Raw genomic sequence first — 19,900 nt, 5'->3', positions numbered from 1 at the left:
GAGACCTCAGGTCATACAATAATATGTGCCTTTACCTTCTGTCAGTACCCTCAGGACTGGCTATTAATTTTCAAGTCGTTGAATTTTCACTTAATGTACTGCAGCTCTCTGAAGCGTGGTGAGTTAAATTAAAGCAATTACCATTAAAGCAGCTGTAAGCTGTATATATAAAATAATAACCAGATGATGACGTGTAAAGAAGCAGGAGAACCCAAAACAAAGCACTGCCTTTCATCAGAATAACCACTGAATGGGTGGATATTTACATTTCCGTGCAGTTTTATCTTGACTCAAAGGATGATGATGAGGATAACTATAAACCGGTTTGCTCCTCACGCTGAGAATCACGCAGCGCAGGTTACTCCAGGAGCGGCCCATAGAGAGCTGCTAGCAGGGACACCTCCGGGGCCAGAGAACTGGGTGGGGGAAGAGACTCAGACCCAAAACGAAAGATGCTTTATTTAAGCGCCGGTCCCGCCGGGACCTAATCTCAGCTCCCTATCTCCGGGGAAAAGGGCTGCAAGCGCGGAACCTCCGGCGCGTCTCCGTCACCGCGGTTGCTTTTCCTGTCCGGGGTTTGATTGATTTTGGTGGAGGTTATATTAAGGTTGTTGTTGTCTTGTTTTGTTTGGGCCCTCAGGATGGGGGGAAGGAGCAACAGAGGGGAGACAAGAAAGAAAAAAAAAAAAGAAAAAGCAGCGTTCCGCATGTTGTAGCAAGCCCCGGCGCATCTTACAGCGCAGCACCGCGCATCGCCCGCTTTCCTCCCCCTGCCCCCCCGGTGGCGCTACGCGGCCGCGCAGAGCCGCTTCCAGCCTCCGGGTTTGCGCGGCTCTCTTTTCTTTGATACGCGGAATTCCCGCGGTTGCACTTGCGCGCCGGGCATGCCTCCTGCCTGCAGCACGGTTTTGGGGATCGCTGCTGCAGGGCTAGGCCCCTTCTCCTGGGGACGGACGAAGGGCTGGAGGGTACCCCCGTCCACGCGGCTGGAGCCGCCCTCCCCAAAATCACGGTGGTGCCGGACGCGGGGCCGCGCAGTCCCCGCGGGTGTCCGCGCACATCCCCCGGCGCTTCTCCTGGCAGCTGCGCGGCTCCGCTTGGCAGGGCCGAGGGGCCGCTTCTCACAAGCCGCCCTCGGAGTAGATTTTAAAAAAAGAAATAAAAATATTTAAATATATATATATGCACCTTTAAATATATATTTAGCAATTTATATATTATACGTATCTATCTATGAGATCTATTTTATTTCCCTCTTTGGAGAAAAGAGCAAATCAATGCCACCCTTTCTCCCAAGCATGTTTCCCTTCTAGTAAAGGAGGCTCCACCTCTGCAAGGGATTGATTCGCCCAGCAGTTTTTAGGATAATTTATGGAGCAACCTGATGAGCCTATTGGGCGAGTTGCTCGGCCCTTGTAGAGTGGGTTCCTACCTGTTTGGGTGTTTTATTTTATATTATCCCCACCTCCCACCGCTTCCCCTCCCCTCCCTCTGCCTGCTGTGTGCCGGGGGGGGGGGAACGGTGGGATTGGCAGGGTCGCTATTCCCCTGCCTCTCCGGAGGAAACTCGGGTAAGGGAGAGCGCCTTCACGCCCATGGATGCGTGGGGGGGCCCCGCGCCCCGCTGGAGCCGCCGCCGCGGGGCCCGGCTGCTGCTGCTGCTGCTGACCGTGCGCCTGGGGAGCGGGTGAGTACGGCGGGTACCCCCGCGCCTCCCGCCCGCCCTCGGCTCGCATCCCGGGCTGAGCTCGGGGGCCGCGGGTCGGGCTTGGGGAGGGGGAAGGGGGCGTGCTACGCGCCGCGAAACTTAAAAAAATAATAGTAAGATAAAAAGAAAGGTCCCGGTGCTGCGGCGGTGGGTGCAGCGGACGGGTGCGGGGGAACCCGGCACCAGTAAAGTAAAACTTCTGTCGCATTCCACTTGTTCGCTGAGCGAGTTGGTGAGTCCGGGCTCAGATCGGCGCCGGGAAAAGCGCTTCGCCCCCCCGCAGGGTCCGGCCCGGGCTGGGGGCGGCACGGGGTAGCCGGCTGGCCGGGGACCCCAACGCCCTGAGGAGGGGCGGCGGTGCGGGCTGCCGCCCGGCGCAAAGAACTGGCCGCAGCGCCGGCACCTCCCCGCCGCGGTGCCTGCCCGTCCCCGCTCGCTCGCCGGTTGCTGCTGCGAGAAGAGGCTGGAGTTTCGCTGGCGAGCGGCTGCGGCGCTGATGGCTTCTTCGGAAGAGCCTGGTCCTGCGGCCGGTGGTACCGTTGGCGAGGGGGGCACCTGCTCGTGGTGCCCCTACTTTTTGCCTGCGCCGCTCACGCAGCGAGGCATCCTGCACGGCACCGGCTGATGCCCCTGGAGCCCTCGGAAGTGGGGCTGGGCCCACGCGTGGGGTGGTGTCGGGCAGCTGCTCAAGTCCCAGAAGTTGGAAACGTGGGTTTTAAGGGAGTGTGGCAAAATCCAGTTGACGGGCTCCGGAAGAAACACTAGTTTGGTACTGTTGTGTAAATGTGTTGTTAGTACCCACAACCATGTAACGGAAAGCAGTTTGATCGTTCCACCCCATTAATAATTCAGAGCTAACGTGAATCATTCCACAGGTTATACTCTCATAAAAATCACGAGGCAGTACCGAAAGGGGATTTGACTGTTGCCCTGCGTGTCTTTTTTTTAATGATAGACCAATTTATCATTGTAAGAGGATATAGCAAATGTGTAGTACAAAGGCTGGGGGAAAAAAAAAAGAAGAAAATTATTATTATGCATTTTTTTAAGTCTGTTAGACTGTAGACCCCTTCCCCATACTGAATGGTCATCTCTGTGAAGTGTGTTGATCTCAGCTGGTCTCTCACCTTCAGAAGGCTGATGTGTTACCCTAGTTAGAAACATCACTGATTATACTATTCTTAATCTGTGTCTTTTAAAACCTTGGCATATTATGGAAATAATGTTTGAAAGTATGGATGGAAATTACACCAGTGCAGCTGTGCATCTTCAGAATGTTTCTTAATGAACATATTGTACCACAGGTATGAAAGAAATTATCAAGTGGCTTGAGAGAAAAGAATGTGTATGCTAATTTATCAGTTCAGGGACTCAGTTACAAAGGAGAAGGACTAGCTAAAAAAAGTTGTAATTTTGTTTCTTTGTCAGACTGTGGCTGTGATTATAGGTCTGGGTGCAGATTATTAGGTATACATCTCATTAACAGTAGCTTTTGTAAAGAAGTTGATAAGTCTTTAGTGAGGAAAAGAGGTAACATATACATTATTTTATTTGTTTTCCAATAGATCTCAGATAAAATGGAACCTTTGGTATAAACATCCATGTATCTGAATCAACTATTTTCAGGCTTGCCTTTCATCCAGAGACTACAAGGGAAAATGGTGAAATGGTGGTTCTTGAGAGATGTTTTGTCCCTGTCCCGTCCCCCCCTTCTTCTTTTAAGTGACCACAAATGAACATGTTTTTCAGATCCCAGTTCTCTGGTGTGTAGTGTGTTACAACTCACGGGTGTTTGCAAAGAGCTCAGGAGCTCTAGTGTCCTTTAGCTGCCTACCACAAAGTAGGATGGAAATACTGTTTTTTATGCTTTGTATTCCTTTCTGTAGCTTCAGCCAAAGCTTTCCCTTGAAGTTCAAACTAAACCACGGAAGTAATGGTTTTCTCTAGAGTAGACCAGGTTGCACCAATTGTAGCTGGTTTTCAAAACCAATATATATATTGCAGGAGCTACCTTTCCAACACATACTTTTGAAGGGTTGCAGGTTGCATCACTTCTAGCATGCACTTAGTATCCTAAAGTACTTCGTGCTGAGTGTGAGTGGAGTTACTTCAGGTGTAGCTAATGGAGCTAAAGCCTAGGCAAGAAAATTGAGTGCAACCAGGAGTTCATCCTTTTAATGTACTGCCCCAAAAGCTGTAGTGTGACATTAGACCAAACTTCCTTCAACAAAGTGATTCATCAGAGATGAACTCTGTCCCATAAAACAATTATTTTCACCCAGTTCTGCATGATCTCTACAAACAGACCAGGATGGCCAATGCACTTGATACAACTTCATAGTATTTTGAAGTATTATTATCCTCTGTAGAAGAAATTGGGCTGTGAGCCTTTCTATAAGGTTTTCAGAGGGAAAAAAAAGTATTTACCCAGCAGCCACTGCAGTCCTAAGTGCTCAGCAAACCCATTATTCTTGTTGGACTCAAATAAATAGATGATTCATAGGGAGAGCATAAGAGCTGACAATATAATTAATACTATTTCCTTAGTTCTAACCATACAGGTGCAGCATAACTGTAACATTTCTTCTAATTTATACTGCTTTAAATGGTATGTGCTGGTCAGCATCCCTAATGGTATATTGTAAACTTAATTTTGGACATATTCTCCCTTTAGCTTTGTAACCTGATGCTCTAAAAAGCAATTATAAATACTCCATTGCAATGTAACTGTCAGCAGGTGCAAATGCCAACTAATATTTTCTTTTCCATTTCAAAGTATCTCTTAGGAAAATACTTATATAATAAAGCCTGCATTTTCTTCTCGTATAAATTCCTGGATCAGAGTTAAGCTTGTCATAACAACATGGATTTCTTAATGCTTGATAATAGTGATTTACTGTTTCATTTGAACATCTGTGATGTTTATTCATTATTATTCTCAGTCTTATGTGCTTTGTTCATGATGTGACAGTGAAGAACTTGTTATTTAGCTGCCCCCGTGGTTTAAAATAGTTTATTTTATTAAAGTTTATTAATATTTTCTTTTGTTAGTATGAAGTTTAAAAAGACATAAATATTGAGAAGTACTTATGTTCTTTGCACAGTTTCCTTACATTGGATTTAAAAGAAATATTCAAACTATGGTGGTAACATTAAAAAAAGGCTCTCATAGGAAATTGAACCATTTTTTAAATTAAATTTTCTGTTTGTTAAATATGCCTGATGTTAAATAAGAGTACCATTGCTACCCATTCAAGCCTTTCTCAGTTGGATATAAAAGGTTACAGGTGAGCACTCAGTGGCTTTGGTCAACTTTTTCCGGATACATAAGTCTGGCCACAGAATAAATTACAAGGGGGCTGAGTGTCTCTCTGTGTGATTGTTTTTTTCTCTTAGGCTGAAGAGGCATTAAAATAGTCTGGGTTGAATATGGCCAACAGGTAGGATGACTTAAATGAACTTGGGATATGCACTGTTTGAAAGGGAGTTCTTTGGTTTGTGCTATCACTTACAAAGCCATGCATGTTGAACTCAGAAAAACAAAGGTGAGCATCTCCCAGGATGGACAAACAGCCTTTTTTTTTTGTAGTAACATTTATGAGAGAAGAGTACTAAGGCTTTTTTAGTTACCTGCCTAGCCCTTCCTTGCATGTCATACTACATGTGTACTTAGGTAAAATAACAATATCATAACTTATTTGGTAAAGTGCAGCAGAGAGAAGTGATAATTATAAATGACAGTATGTAGCATTCTGACAAGAACCTTTCAAAGGGTGGTGAATGACAGTGACACTGACTTATTTCTTAACGCTTTCTCTGAATGATAATAATTTGTAAGGAGTAATTCAGATGCAATTGAATTAACCTGGAGATGACACAGAATCCTGGATTTTGCAGTTATACACGTGCAAATTTTTTTTTAATAAGGCTGCAGATAGCACGGTGAGTTCAGTGGCCCAATGACCTACGTAAGAACATGATTCTGTGTATCTAAATTGAAGATGGAAACAACACTGAACTAATAGGTGAGACTGGAGAGTCTAGAAAGGTCATCAGGAGATGACTGGAACACAACTTTCTTCAAAGAGGAACATGTCAGTGATATGGCATAGAAGGAATGAAGAAAAAAATCTAAAATGTGCTTTCCTTGGTAGATGTTTAAGTCAGTACGATCTGTAGCGATAATCCAGTCTGCTACCAGAATAAACAAAAATGGAGAATTTATGCTGGTTTCTGCGTTGGTTTTGTCACTTCAGTATAACTCTTCTAAATCCCTGAATAAAGATTTGATGAGGAGGAATCCAATTATACATATTACAGTATTTCTAGTCTCAGGTTTCTCTGGCTTCTAGCTGGTGGAACTTCTACCCCCTTCTGCCTGCTGAAAAAGCAAGATGTTTTTCCCCCAGTACCACCTGCTACACACGGCTCAGCCACTGCAGCCCAAATCCATCTATCTGTGGGGAAATCCAGGACATACCTCTAATTCTGCATGGCAGCCTCAGGGTTCAGATCCACAGCTCCAGTGGCTCTTCAGGAAAGGAGCATTGTCTGCAGCCAGATGGTCTTCAACAGGGAAGCCAGTCAGCAAAGATCTTCCTTCCCTAGCGGGCCTCCACCAAGTTTTGCATTGAAGAGAACTCTAAGGACCTCAAATCAGTCCTGAAAATTCTTAAAGGAATTAGCATTTCAGTCAGGAAACATCCTGCTGTCCTTCTCTTTCCAGTCTAGTCTTTCATGATGCGTTGTAGATTATTTGCTTGGAGAAACCTCCTCGCCTCCCAGAGATGAGAAGCTGCAGTGCAGTCATATGCCTAGCAGTTGTTGTGGGATGAGTGGTCACAGTTGCCAATGCATTGGATTTACCTATGCTATAGTCATAATAACTACTGTTAGGAGTATTTCCCTGGTAAATGGAGTTGAGAGGCATCTTGATACCAGCTTACGTTTTTCTCTCAGACAAGTAAACTGAGATACTTAAATTTCTTCAGAAAATGTTGAATTGTTTGTTCGACCATTTTGTAAACTACTTCCATTTTTTCTTTGAAGAACAGACCTCAAAACCAGGTATATTATATAAATACTCACAGAATATAACCTCCCCGCTCCTGCTTCGTACTGCTGAGAAAGTCTAACCCAGTACTGCTCTGGTGTACTTCATGCTCTTTTTGCTTTCTGCCTTGATCCTCAAATACTTTTCCATGTCACTGCATTCATCTCTCAAAAGGCACGAATGGCTAATTCTGTGTTTCTAAAATTATATGCAGTTATTTTTCTTATTTTCAGGAAGACAGATCAACACAGTACGAAAGATCTGAGGTAATGTGAGATATGTCCCCTTTGGGTTAAATTATTTGAGGTCTGAAATAGATTGTTAGTCCTTTCATTTAATATGGTTTTCTTCTTATTTAGGGCAGCGTACCATGATTAAGTCTTATTATTATTGTCTAATTATTATTAAGTCTTATTAATGTAATATGGTCCAACTTATCTTTCAGAATACAGTTCAGCTGGATGAAATTTATATTAGGAAAAAGTTGTCATATTAAGTATTAATTTAGATGACTGTCACTCTAAGTCATGACGCTTTTTTTCTTTGTTGTCCAGTGTCGTATTTACATGGCAGAATAATAGATGTTTTTAAAAATAAAGTAACATCAATGCTTTCCCTGGAGGAGAAAGGTACTTGAGCTCACCAGCACTCAGCCTTCAAATACGTACTGGAATGTATCAGACCTGCTGCAAGTGAGCTATGGACCTAAGGTTCTTGCTTTGTTGACAAGGGCCATCCAGATGATGGCCTGCAGGTTGTTTCCAGCACAAGATGACTCTGACAGCCTTAAATTTTAGTCACCATATGACAAGAGATGGAATACTTCTGTTATAAAAGGTATTTTTTATATTTAATAGGCAATAAATTGCAGTGAAGAAATAGTTTTGCTTGCAGAGAGAGGGAGAAGAAGGTTTTTATTACAAGGTTTAGCCCTTACAGAGTATACTCACCTCTTTGTACAGTTATTCATTAATTTCATTGACCTTTGGATGAATCCATAACTGCCTAATGAAGGTTACACTAAAATTTCAGCAGAACCCATTCACCGTATTTCTCTTTGGGACGTGTCATTGCCTAGTTATTGTAGTTGTATGGCATTTTCTATGATTTTAAGCCAGACTCACCTTTATGCCACAATTATGGTATGCAATGCAGAGCAAGTCTCTGATTCTGTAGCTGCTTCAGTCTATACATGTTTCTTTGCCTCTTCTCTCACATGCATACTGGAACTTGGAAGTACTTCAGATAAGCTTGTTTTTGTGAAGGGCTGTAGTAGATTCCTAGTTACCTGAGTATTTTACAGGAAGTATGCAATGAGTTGTGTTGTAACAAATGTTTGCATGCATATGTTGAAATACCAGCAGCTTAAATGACTGAAAAGACCTTAAAAAGAAGAGCTCATTTTATAGATTTCTTGAGATGCTGGTGACATTTGAAAGTAGAAATCTAACAAAGTTGACTTTGCAATTTGATGAATGTTCTAGGGACTGTGGGATGACATTTAATTAGGGTAACTGCTTTTTATTGTGGTTATGGTTCTCAGCATTCGTTTATCTTAGGTTTGCTTAAAGTCTAGCTCCAGCATGGAAAGTGTTTCTTGAATCAAGGCACTTAACCCATCAGTTATATTATGAACTTGATGACAATTAACCTCTCATCAGTCAACTGTAGATAGAGATCTGTAGTATCTTCAATGAGGTGCTGACATGGGGCACATCATCATGTCCTTCCTTAGCAGTTTGGGGCTGTTTTGTCCTTTTCTTAGTACCATTTGTCCCTTTTCAGTTATGTCTGCTTAGGCTCTATAATTTGCAGTTGTTATCCTTTTATCTTCTTTTCTCGGAATCTTCATTTCTTCCCTGCTGTTTGGTCTGGATGAACAGTGGAATATGGTTATTTACATTTTAATTATTTGATTGCACAGTCTGACCAAAACCCACAAAGAAGGTAAAACTTACCAGCTGAGAAGATAAGACTTACCAATTTACATTTCCAGGATTCATTCAAATCCATCTGAAATAAATCTCTGTAAGAGTTTTAGTAGGTTTAGATTGCAGGTTCAGTCAAGGCAGTGCAGATTATCCTGAGGCCGACTTTATCTTACTGATAAGTTTAAGTTTCTGTTGCATGCAATGGCTGAAAGGTTTTCCCTAGAAGACACAGAAGATGAATATGTATTTGTCTAAAAATTTTACAACAAAATGCTCTTGATTAAAATACAGTTGGCATAAGGGCCTCTACTAATTTTTCAGCTACATTAGTAATGTTTCTACTAGAGAAAAGGAAGGATGTAGTTACTAAAGATAATGGATACTTTCAAGTACTTTTCTAGGCAAAGACCTGCTTTAAGACATTGTAATGATTTTCTCAGAACAGAGGAAGAGGTGTACTTACACTGCGAATGTGGGTGTTATGATCAATAAGTTACCCAGCTTTTGTCAGCCAAAATGAAACAAAACCCATGTTCTACAAGTTTGTAATTGGAACATGGTATAATTGATATGAGGAAAGAGAAGTGAGAAGTGAGGAAAGAGAGGTGAGAAGTGTGTCCTGTTTCCTCGTTTGTCTGACAAGGAACAAGAACTGCTCAGGGCATTGGGAATAATGACATTAGCATAGCTTTTCCTGCAGACAACTTATTATTTTCCATGTTGAAAGATTGCTTTTATCAAGTTCATATGTTTGCTGACAGGGCTGCTGTTCAGATGGAGCTGCAGAGGCTGGGAGAATGGGTTGGCAGGAATGTTAAAAAAATTCATCAAGGAGGAGTGGTAAGTCCCGCAGATGGGGGGATGTGGGGGCACTGGGGCTCAGTGGGGAATCATAGAATCATAGAATTGTAGGGGTTGGAAGGGACCTTGAGAGATCATCGGGTCCAACCCCCCCTGCCAAAGCAGCTCCCTAGGACATATCACTCAGGCATCCAGACGGGTCTTGAATATCTCCAGTGAAGGAGACTCCACCACCTCCCTAGGCAGCCTATTCCAGTGAAGCAACTCTGCCCAAAAAGGATGTGATGTTCGGGGTGGACAGCATGGCACACTGGCAGCAAAGAGGACCAGCAGTCACATGGTCTGTGACCAGGTGCATGCTCAGGAGATTAAGGGAGCTGATCAATCATCTCCCATTGCTCAGCACTTGTGAAACCACATTTAGGTAATGCATGTAGTTTTGGGTTTAAACTAGAGGAAGCTCAGCAGAGGGCTACCAAGCTGGTCAGGAAGGACCACTTGCCCTGTTTGGAGAGGACTGTTCAGCCTGGAGAAGAGGTGGCTTTGTGGAGGTGGGGGGGTAAAAACAGCCCCCAGCACTTATATGGAGGTGATTGAGAAGACAGGTAGGCTCTTTAGCGGTGTATGGTAAGAGGATGAGGAAAAATGGTGATGAATTGCAACAGGGGAAGTACCAACTAGATATAGAGATAAAAAAATCACTGTGAGGATAATTAAGCAGTTGAGCAAGTTGTCAAGTGAGCTTGTGGGATTTCTGTCCTTGGAATTTTCAAAGACCCGACTGGACTAAGCTCTAAGCATCCTGCTCTGAATTCCGTATTGGCACTCCTTTTAGTAGAAGTTGACTTCCTAAGGTGCCTTCTAAATTGCATGATTCTGCTTGAGGGCTTTTTCCTCTGTTGGTTGGGTTTTGTTTTTTCTTAGTATGGTTTGCTATCTTACTTGTGCAAGGTTCTTGCTCTCTATAGACTAAAAGAGGGGGTGCAGAAACAAGCAGTTGTCTCCATCATGTCTGAAAAACTGGGAAGAATATTTCGTGGCCACAGATGTAGGTAAAGAGCTATTTTTACTGAGATGGTCCAAATGAGATCCCGATATTAATCAAGTTGAATCTGTTTGAGAATCCAGCAGTTCTGAAATGGCACAGAGAATTACCTGTGCTTGGATACGTAGATGTGAGGAAAATTTTCAATTGATTTCTGGACCACAACTTGATAGGAATAGAGCTTGCAGTTATACTGGTCTGAGCATATCAATATTTGGATGAACTTTCAAGGAGATAAGATTAACTCTGTATTTTTTGAGAAGACTGATGGATAAAGAATATCTGTGATGCTTAAAGTCCATATGAGGGGTTATTTTTAGATTTTAAAAAGCCATTTGAATTAATAACGAATTTGACCTGTGTGATTTCAAATACTGTGTAGTGTTTTCTGCAAGTTTACTTGGAGGACAGCAATTTGTGTGGATCTCAGAACAATATTGTTCTTCTGGGACACATCTTTATTAATAATAGCTGTTGTTCTTAATGTTAAAAATTCACCTTTCTGTAAGTGTTCTTTGCAGTCAGGTTGTGCCATTATTAAATGTTCAGAGTTAAGTCTGGTTGTATTGTTCAGTAATTTCTGTTAAGATTAGTTTTTGTAATATTAGTATCACAGAGGTGTTGAAGATCATTTTATAAGAAATGTGATAATCCTTTTAAGTGCAGGTCTTGCTGGGACTAAAATTAATTGTACTGAAGTTATTGTGTGTGGGAGAAAATGTTTCATATCTTTCAGAGATGTACTTCAAAGCTGCAATGACTCAAAACAACTTGATCACCTGATGCTTGTGATATGTAGTAGGATATCATAAGTTTGATAGTCTAAACACTCAGATATGTCGGCAACACTTTTCACTACAGGGAATGAACAGTAGAGGTGCCTGCTTTTATTCTGTTAATGCTATGATTGTTCAACTTTTTAAATAAAGCTTTGCCTATCTAGTGCTAAGTGAACTTCTTTATGTAGCTTATCCTAAAAATCTAATGTTTGATTCTGTATATGAATTTCTAATATTTTTCCCACACTTTTCGCTGATAATTTTATTGTTGACTTAAGGTCATGATTCATCCCTTCAGTAAAAACTCAGGAAGGAGAAGGGAAGATGGAAACAGGGCAGGAAATTATAAATATCCAGACAAATACGAGATTAGAGAAAGTGAAGAGCACATGACAGCATGTGTATCCAGAAGAAGAATCAACCTAACAGTATGTGGTAGATATACTGGGGAAAAAAGATATAGGGAGTAAGTAAAACATACTTCATTGGGAGAGAAAAATAATTTTTGACACACAAAAACCTATGCCAAAGTCTGGTGAGGCATAAGGAGGAGGAAATAGATTGATAAAAGCATCTGAGATTGAATGGGTGGGGGGAAGAGTCAAGAGAGTGTCTAAATCAGTTTAGGAAGGATGAAGAAATATATCAGTGACTCTGTATCCCACAGGATTAAGGAGAGAAGTAATGCTTTCTGGAGACATATTTTCAGTAGCTACATTTCTTTGCTTGCAGTTATGCTTATATTTCCAGAAATTTTCTGTCATGAATAAAGCATATCAGTGAAGAAGCTGATGATGAAATGCAAAAGAGAGTCATTTCTGCAGAAATGTAGTAGAACTGATGAGTATGATCTTGAGAGATGTTTAAGCCATCCACTACAGACAGCTAGCAGTGGAAGTAAGCTTTCAAGAAAACCCTTTGAAGAAAAATGTAATTGGGTCCTATTCTAGTAGTCATGACTATGTCTTCCTGCTACTATTGCTGCTCCTGAAAAGAAGTAATATTTGTGCATGTGCAGGAGTCCCAATCCTTTTTCAGCTTCTGAAGGATGCTGCAAGTCTGTCTGAGGCCCTTTTTTATCTTAGGAAGATCCAAGGAAATATGTTAATATATATTTTAAATTGCTGACATAAAAGTAATTATTTGTTTGAACCATGTTGAAGTTGGATTTTGCTCCCCCCGTAAGAAAGTTTCTGCTGTCTCAGGCACGGAGTAAACTTGCGATCCTTCTAGAGTTCAGATTTTCACCTAAATGTGGTCCTATGCCTCGGTCATTCACTTGACGCATGTATCAGTGCTTGCTTTGTTAGCTTCTAAATTAGAATCATTACCAGCCTCTGGAAAAATGACTGAATCTAGAGGTTGGAGTGTCAGTAACCATGTTTTCTTTTTCAGCAGTGCTTTAGGTCTTTTTTCATGTGTGGAATTTGGCTAGGTCAGATGAACTCTGAACTCTCATTGATGGGTCCATGAAATATACTACTTTACCACATATAAGCATATGTTGGGTGTTCTGGAGAAAAACAGTGTCTGTTTAGATGTATGATTGGTTTCCCTAGAAACCTTGATTGTCTTGACATACTTTTTAAGAAGTGTTGTGGAATACTGTGTTCGGTTCTGGTCACCACTATATGAAAAAGATGTGGACAGGCTGCAGAGGGCTCAGAAAAGGGCCACAAAGATGAGCAAAAGGGCTGGGATATATGCCGTAGGAGGAAAGGCTGGGGCTTGTTCAATTAGACTTGTTCAGCCTTGAGAAATAAGGCTTAGGGGAGACCTCAGCACCATGTTCCGGTACTACAAAGTGGGGCTACAAAGAAGATGGAGACTCCCTTTTTACAAAGAGTCACATGGAAAAGATGAGGGGTAATGGGTGCAAGTTACTCATGGAGAGATTCGGATTGGACACAAGAGTAAAATTTTTCACAGTGAGAGCAATCAACCATTGGAATAGTCTCTCCAGGGAAGTGATGGATTCTCTTAACATTGGATACTTAAAACAGATTACTTAACTGAGCAGTGCTGGGACATCTTGTCTAAATAATCTAGACAGCTTTTGTGAAGAGAGGTTGGACCTGATCATCCTTGAGGTCCCTTCCAATTCTGTGATGATTCTGTGATTGTCTGGTTAAATGCAGTACATTGACAAAACTTTGGGCCTGTATGGTGGCTAACAAAGTAATCTCCCATGTTTACAATTAGGGAAACATTGCTATTTGGTCTGAAAGTTGAGAGGAATAATATTTTTTTTCCAAAGTACTAGAAAATAAAAGTTAAATTGTATTATATTTAGAGGACATAAACATAATGTGCTGGGAAGCACAGTCAGTGGATAACAGCTGTTTTAAGGCATGTTCCATGATTTTGGTAAGTGTTACTGTGCCCTACCCCTGTATCCATAAAACTCCAAAAGCAGCTACTTTGGGCTGCTGTTGGAGAAACTAAATGAAGTGAAGCACAACTAGTCTTACTGTTTTGATTTACATGTGTAAGGCAAAAAGGAAAGTGGTATGTTCCTTTCAGGACAGAAATTATCTGAAGCAGCGTCTTTCCTTCTTATTTATTTAATAAATGCTGATTAGAATATTCCTTGTATGGGAGGTTTATTCAGTGTCCAAAGAGATTAAGTCACTGTGCAGGGTTGTTTAAACCTCATGGTTACTTGATGGCTTGATTGAGCTGCTTGTGCACAGTCAAGAAGTGTCAGTGGAGAAAACTAAGGTTCCCGGCCCAGCCTCTGCTGCTTTTCCAGATGTCTGCGAGTTCCCCATCAACCAACCCTGTTTGGAGGACTGGGTACCCTCGGATGTCTTGGGTGGGAATAGAAGGCTGGGAATGAATAGCTAAACTGATCCTTTACTGTGTTTAAGTATTCCCACCTATCCTATATGTGTATTTCTACATGTAATACTTTGATACATGATGCACATGGCAGTAGGAGCACTCTGACTATCCATATTTTCCCCAGTTCATTATGTAACCTGACAGATATTAATTGCAACTTAAAACTCATCTGATTGTTTTTTCTTGTATTTTAAGGAGAACAAAGACCTATGATATTAATGTCTGAAGATGAACATGTTGCCTGATATTGAAAAGACTTATTTAGTCATTTGTTGCTTGTGCTCAGGGATTTATTAGTCATGGTAATGTCTCCAATTAGTTGAAGGACAGAGAGCATAATTAGGGCACTTTTTGCCTAATTATTGTTAGTTGCATACATGCAGTTTACTGTTGAGTTTATGAGGCTAGCTGAAGTGTTATAACAAGCATGTTAAGAAATCAGGTCTTTCTATTATGGTTTAACCCATCAGGCAGATAAAACAACCACATACCCATTTGTGGGGTGGGGGAGAAAACTGAAAAGGAAAAAATAATGGCAGAACTAGTGGGTTGAGATAAAGACAGTTTAATGGGACAGAAAAGGGAGACAAGAACAATGACAAAAGAATATACAAAACAAGTGATGCACAGCACAATTTCTTATCCCCCAACATCAATACTGAGCTAGTTCTTGAGTGAAACTGCCTTAGTTATATACAGTTATATACAAAGCATGACATCCTATGGTATGGAATATCCCTTTAGTCAGTTTGGGTTAGCTGTCCTAGCTGTGTCCCCTCCCAGCTCCTTGGGTGCCCCCCACCTTCTTGTTGGCAGGGTGGTATGAGAAGCTGAAAAGTCCTTGACTGTTTAGCAACAGCTGAAAACATTAGTGTGTTATCAACATTATTCTCCTCCTAAATCCCAAGCACAGCATTACACCAGCTACTAGATAGAAAATTAACTCAGTCTCAGCCAAAGGACAGTTTCTCATTTATAAAATCATTAAAATTAGGATTAACACTGACAGTAATAGATGTAAAGTAGAATTGTGTCATGGACCAGAAATAATATAATATTTGATGTCATGTTTTTTTGTTCTGAATTGTCATAACTGCAGGCATTCTGGAAAAGACCTGCTGAGTGAACTTTGTTGGGAAAAGAAAAAAATTTACAGTAAATGGTCAGACGATCGAGTATTATGTTCTGTCTATAGTGGAAATAACCTTTAGATGAACTTGCAAAGGAAAAGAATTCCTCTTTAATTAAGTTTGTCTTTCCTGTTGGCACTGTGAGAGAGAGAGAGAGGAAAGTGCTACAGTTAAAGGGAGGGTGGAGTTAACTGACATTAATCTTCCTGGGTTTGTTAGATTTATTTTAACTGTGAAGAAGTAAAAAGGTGCTCAGCCCAAGTTAACTGTTGCTAAATATTTGTATGGCATACTTGAATTTAACATTTTAGTTTTCTGGTTTGGAATGAAGTTTGCTGTCTTATGTCTTTACTTTTACCCCATTCCAAACCCTGGAGAAAAAGCAGTACTTTACAATATGAGACACTCAGAAAGTCAGGTAAAAAGGTCAATGGTTTTGAATCTGCATGTTTTCTAAAGTGAATTTTTTTGTAAAGAACTTGTTCTAGTAACCTCGCTTAGGTCCTGATAACACCATCTCAGATGATCCTGCTGACTGTGTAAATCTGAAGGGATTTCTACCTTTGAAACAGAGTAGTTCAAATCTATTTGGTATGACAAAGATCAGTAATACAGATTCCTAGAAATTAATGTGTATGGTGTCTGGCCTATTGCTTTTGTGTCTAGGTGCTGTTTTGGGGGAGCTTTATGCAACTCCCCCCAAACATCTGGAATTCAGAATTCAAGTTGCTTTGCTTCACTGGAGGGCATACAGAAGGCTTTCTATATACACTGGTCACTTCTTTTTTCCATCCAGCATCATTCATTTCTTATCTCAGTCCTGTGCCTGCGCATCAATGGCTATGGCTTAGGAATCAAAGTAGAGAACTGGGTACCATCAGCTCTTTAGAGGCGTCATAGTCTTTATTGAATGCTCAATGGTCTTGGGCACATTTCAAAGAAGAGCTAAAAAGATGGTATATTGGTGACAAGGTGGATTAATCACAGTCAGTCATCTTGGAAAAGGTAAGTAAGGTAAGAATAGGGAGAGTCAGAATAGCTCCTTTTACTCTGTAGAACTGTGATAGTCCAGTTCCTCCACATTTGGTTATATTAATTTCTGATTTGTTGGTTTACCTAATAGATTAGTGAGCCAAAAACTTGTGTTAATCTAGTGTACTGGTATGGAAGTCTAGTGTATTTGTTTTCTAGCAGTCCACACTTTTTTCGGTGTACAATGTTTTCTAGATAAAACTAGATAGTTCTGTGTAAATAGTAGGAAATGTTTGTTTAAAGTCAAAACCTTTGTCAGAGACAAAGTAAATAAACGTTGCCTCTAATAAAAGTGCCTCTTTAAATGGATTTACTTAGTAATGGTTGGAAAAGCTGTTGGATGTTGGGATGGAATTTTTCCTTCTCCCCCTGGAATTGTGTTATTAATAGACTTCTGTAAGTTACTGGTGTCCTCATCTGTGTACCTATTTGTAGTTCAGAGGTCATCCAATGAAGCAAGACAGAAAAAGAAAATGTGAAATGTATTTGGTTCGTTTTTTTTTTTTTATTTGCTAATGTCAAGTGTATTTAAATACAGTAAATAGCAAAAAAGAGAGAAGTGGAGAGCAGATTGCTCAGAGACGTTGTGCAGTTTCCATCCTTGGAGGTCAGCAAGATCCAATCTGATCAAGCCCTGAGCAGACTGCTGTGACCTCAGAGTTGGCCCTGCTTTGAGCAGGAGGCTGGACTGGAGTCCTCCCATGATCCCTTCCTACCTGAGTTGTCCTGTGCATCTATAAATAGAATTAAGAACTCTTCATAATGTCAAGATATTGGAATGACTGCAATTGGAGGTGTCACGGTTGTAACTCCTCTTGGGTTTAGGTGGGAATGGCAAGACCTCTTGTACTTTTCATTTTGGCTAAATCTATGCTGTTCTTAATAGCAATGTGGAAAGAGCATTAAAGTAGGACGAAACTGTGTCATCATCACTTCAAATTCTCTGAAAATAATTGAGCTGATCATGAAAGCCAGGCTTCCTGGGTCTGTACAGAGCTCTGGTAGTTTCACTGTGTTTTCTGCTGTTTGTGGGGTAGAGGACAAAAAGAGGAAGAAGAAAAGGTCAGTTTTGTAGTGGGCATGTCTCTCTCCTTAGAGAGCTGCTTATAAATTAAGTTTTACTCCTCATACTGTTAATGCCCCTGGAGAAAGGCTGGGATTGCTGCTGCACTCTTAGCAACCATAAGCTAATTCATGTAGTAATTAGATGACATAAAGTACAAGCAGACCAAGAATATATATAAAAATGCTGTGTGGTAAAGAAACATGAAAGAGATGGCAATAGGTGGCTTTGAGGGAAAAATAGTGTACATTTAGAAAACTTTCTACTTTTAGTGCTTCCATTAGTGGGATCCTGCTAATGGAAAATGTTAAATAATTAATATCTGACATTTATATGATGTTTATGTAGTGTAGTACTAAGATTATGTATTTTATGGTGCATTTCAATTTTAAAGAATGCAAAGGCTTTTCAGACTGTTATGGGGAAGCTCTCAGTGAACCTAGTACTTAGACTGCATATTGCTTTCCTCTATAATAGACTCCTGCAACCTGTTTGCAGCAAGCTAGGTATTTAAGTCCTGATACCTGAGCAGTGCCTGTTGTCCATCCCCAGGAACCTCCTGAGCTGTGGCAAGCTCCCTGTTGCGCTTCCCAAATTAAACAGACATGCCCAACACACCAAGGAGTTTCTTACAGCCATGATAGTCTTGATTTGCTGTGAGACTTGCTAGTGTAACCTGAGAAGTGATGCAAGATCTTATGAATACAGGCTGTTTTCACCATTCCCACAAAGAAATGCAATAAAAGCCAGGCGTGCCTACTGAATCTCTGTCCTTTCCTGACTTTTTCTATCCTTTTCACCTGAAGGCTTAGTGTTGTTTCCACATGGAACATGCTGGTGGTCTTCACTGCTGTAGGAAGTTTACTGAAAAATTCCACCCTTGGGTTTGAGGACAGCATATGTCTGTGTAATTTAGAAGCCCTTAAATCCCTTTCTAATAATATAACAGTAACATTTTTAGTCTTGATGTACTATACAATCTGGTACAAGGACAGTAATTTGATTGCTCTTTTTACTGGAATATCTGTGCTTATGTTAATACTGGAACTGATTTATATGGATTGAATACGTTCTGTACTATTTGCTAGCCAGTGTCCATTTGTGAGGATACGTTGTGTGACTGTCAGAGTTAATGCTTTCAGTCTGTTGTGCTTTGCTTGATTTGAGGCCCATAGTAGTTCCCTGAAATAAGCTGGATGAGTAATGAAGATTGCAGACTTGAGCAGTGGAGGAATACTTAAGTCCACACCCATTTGATTCAAACGTAAAGAAAACTACTTCCAGGCATTCTTTGACCTTTTGGTGATATCTTAGGGAATCTACAGATGCAACCAAGGTATTGAGATTTTTTTCTAATGACTTAGTGATTAATTAGAAGTTGCTGCTTATCTAGTTAAAGGATAGGCAATAAATGAATTTGTGTTTTTATGTACATTTGAGAAAATAAGTAGCTAACAAATGGTTGTCTTAACTGAATGGAGTGGTACAGCATTTAACTCTACCACGTAGCCACGAATGCAGCTTCTGCAGATGTTTAGCCATAGTACATGGATGCAGTGTGTATTTTTTTCTGAAAATCTGAGTGGAGTTGAATAAGTATATGAGTTTCTCTTTTTATATATACCTAGATTACAGGACGGAGATTCTGTTAATATTCGTGACACCAAGATGTATCTATTACCATGATTAGGCATCTCTTAGAAATATTTGTACCATGATTTGAAAATGAAATACATGTAGGGAAAAAGCTTGGGAATTACATTTTGTGTATTAAAACAGGAAAAGGTTGACAGTAAGAGGATGCCTCCTGTTGCTTTTATGAGTTTGCTGCATGGCTTGAGTTTTTCTGTCTGGGTGATGTGTTAATGTGTCTCTTGACATGTTTATTAGCTTACACTATCCACTGCCATAAAACAAAATATTAGTGTTTTAAATAAGGGCCTGCATTATTCTTTTGGCACCAGAATGCATTTTGATTTTTATAATGTAAATAGCGTTCAATATTTTATCAGTTTCTTCTTCACCTCTTGTGTATTTATTTTCAGTGTTGGGTTGGGTTGGTGGTTTTTTTCCTAACTTTGGGCTTGTTTTTTTTTTTTATTCACTTACCATAGAGCTGATAAAGCAGATGATGAAGATGATGAAGATCTAACAGTGAACAAAACATGGGTCCTTGCACCAAAGATTCATGGTGGGGATGTAACTCACATACTGGACTCCTTACTCCAAGGATATGACAATAAGCTTCGGCCAGATATTGGGGGTAAGCCCATAAAATAATTCAGTATATAGAAGATGTGAACCAGAGATGGTGTGTATTTTGTCAAAAAATTGTGAAAATCCACTTAATGTAGTTTTTAAAATTAGTATAGCAAGCTAAATGCAACAGCAGTAAAGTGCAATGGTTTTCAGGAACTGGTAAAAATAATGTTCTATGCAAGAGTACATGTGTTTTATGTTCTATTTGCAATCTCTTTCTCTTATGTAAAGTTTTGCTTTTTGGTGACAGTGGGC

General features: G+C 40.6%; 1 protein-coding gene across 1 annotated transcript in view; it reads left to right on the top strand.

Annotated features, from left to right (window-relative positions):
* Positions 1-1,595: 1,595 nt before the first annotated feature.
* Positions 1,596-19,900, top strand: part of GABRG1 (gamma-aminobutyric acid type A receptor subunit gamma1) — a gene marked incomplete at both ends in the record, with an annotated part of 55,576 nt that continues 37,271 nt past the window's right edge. The window contains 2 exons of the mRNA XM_084266766.1: positions 1,596-1,687; positions 19,501-19,649. Coding sequence (XP_084122892.1) covers positions 1,596-1,687; positions 19,501-19,649 — 241 coding nt within the window. The remainder of the gene's footprint in view (positions 1,688-19,500; positions 19,650-19,900) is intronic.

The sequence above is a fragment of the Gallinula chloropus genome (assembly GCF_964237585.1).
Source record: "Gallinula chloropus genome assembly, chromosome: 7".
Taxonomy (NCBI): domain Eukaryota; kingdom Metazoa; phylum Chordata; class Aves; order Gruiformes; family Rallidae; genus Gallinula; species Gallinula chloropus.
Note: the sequence above shows the minus strand (reverse complement) of the source record. Positions and strands in the feature narration are given on the sequence as shown.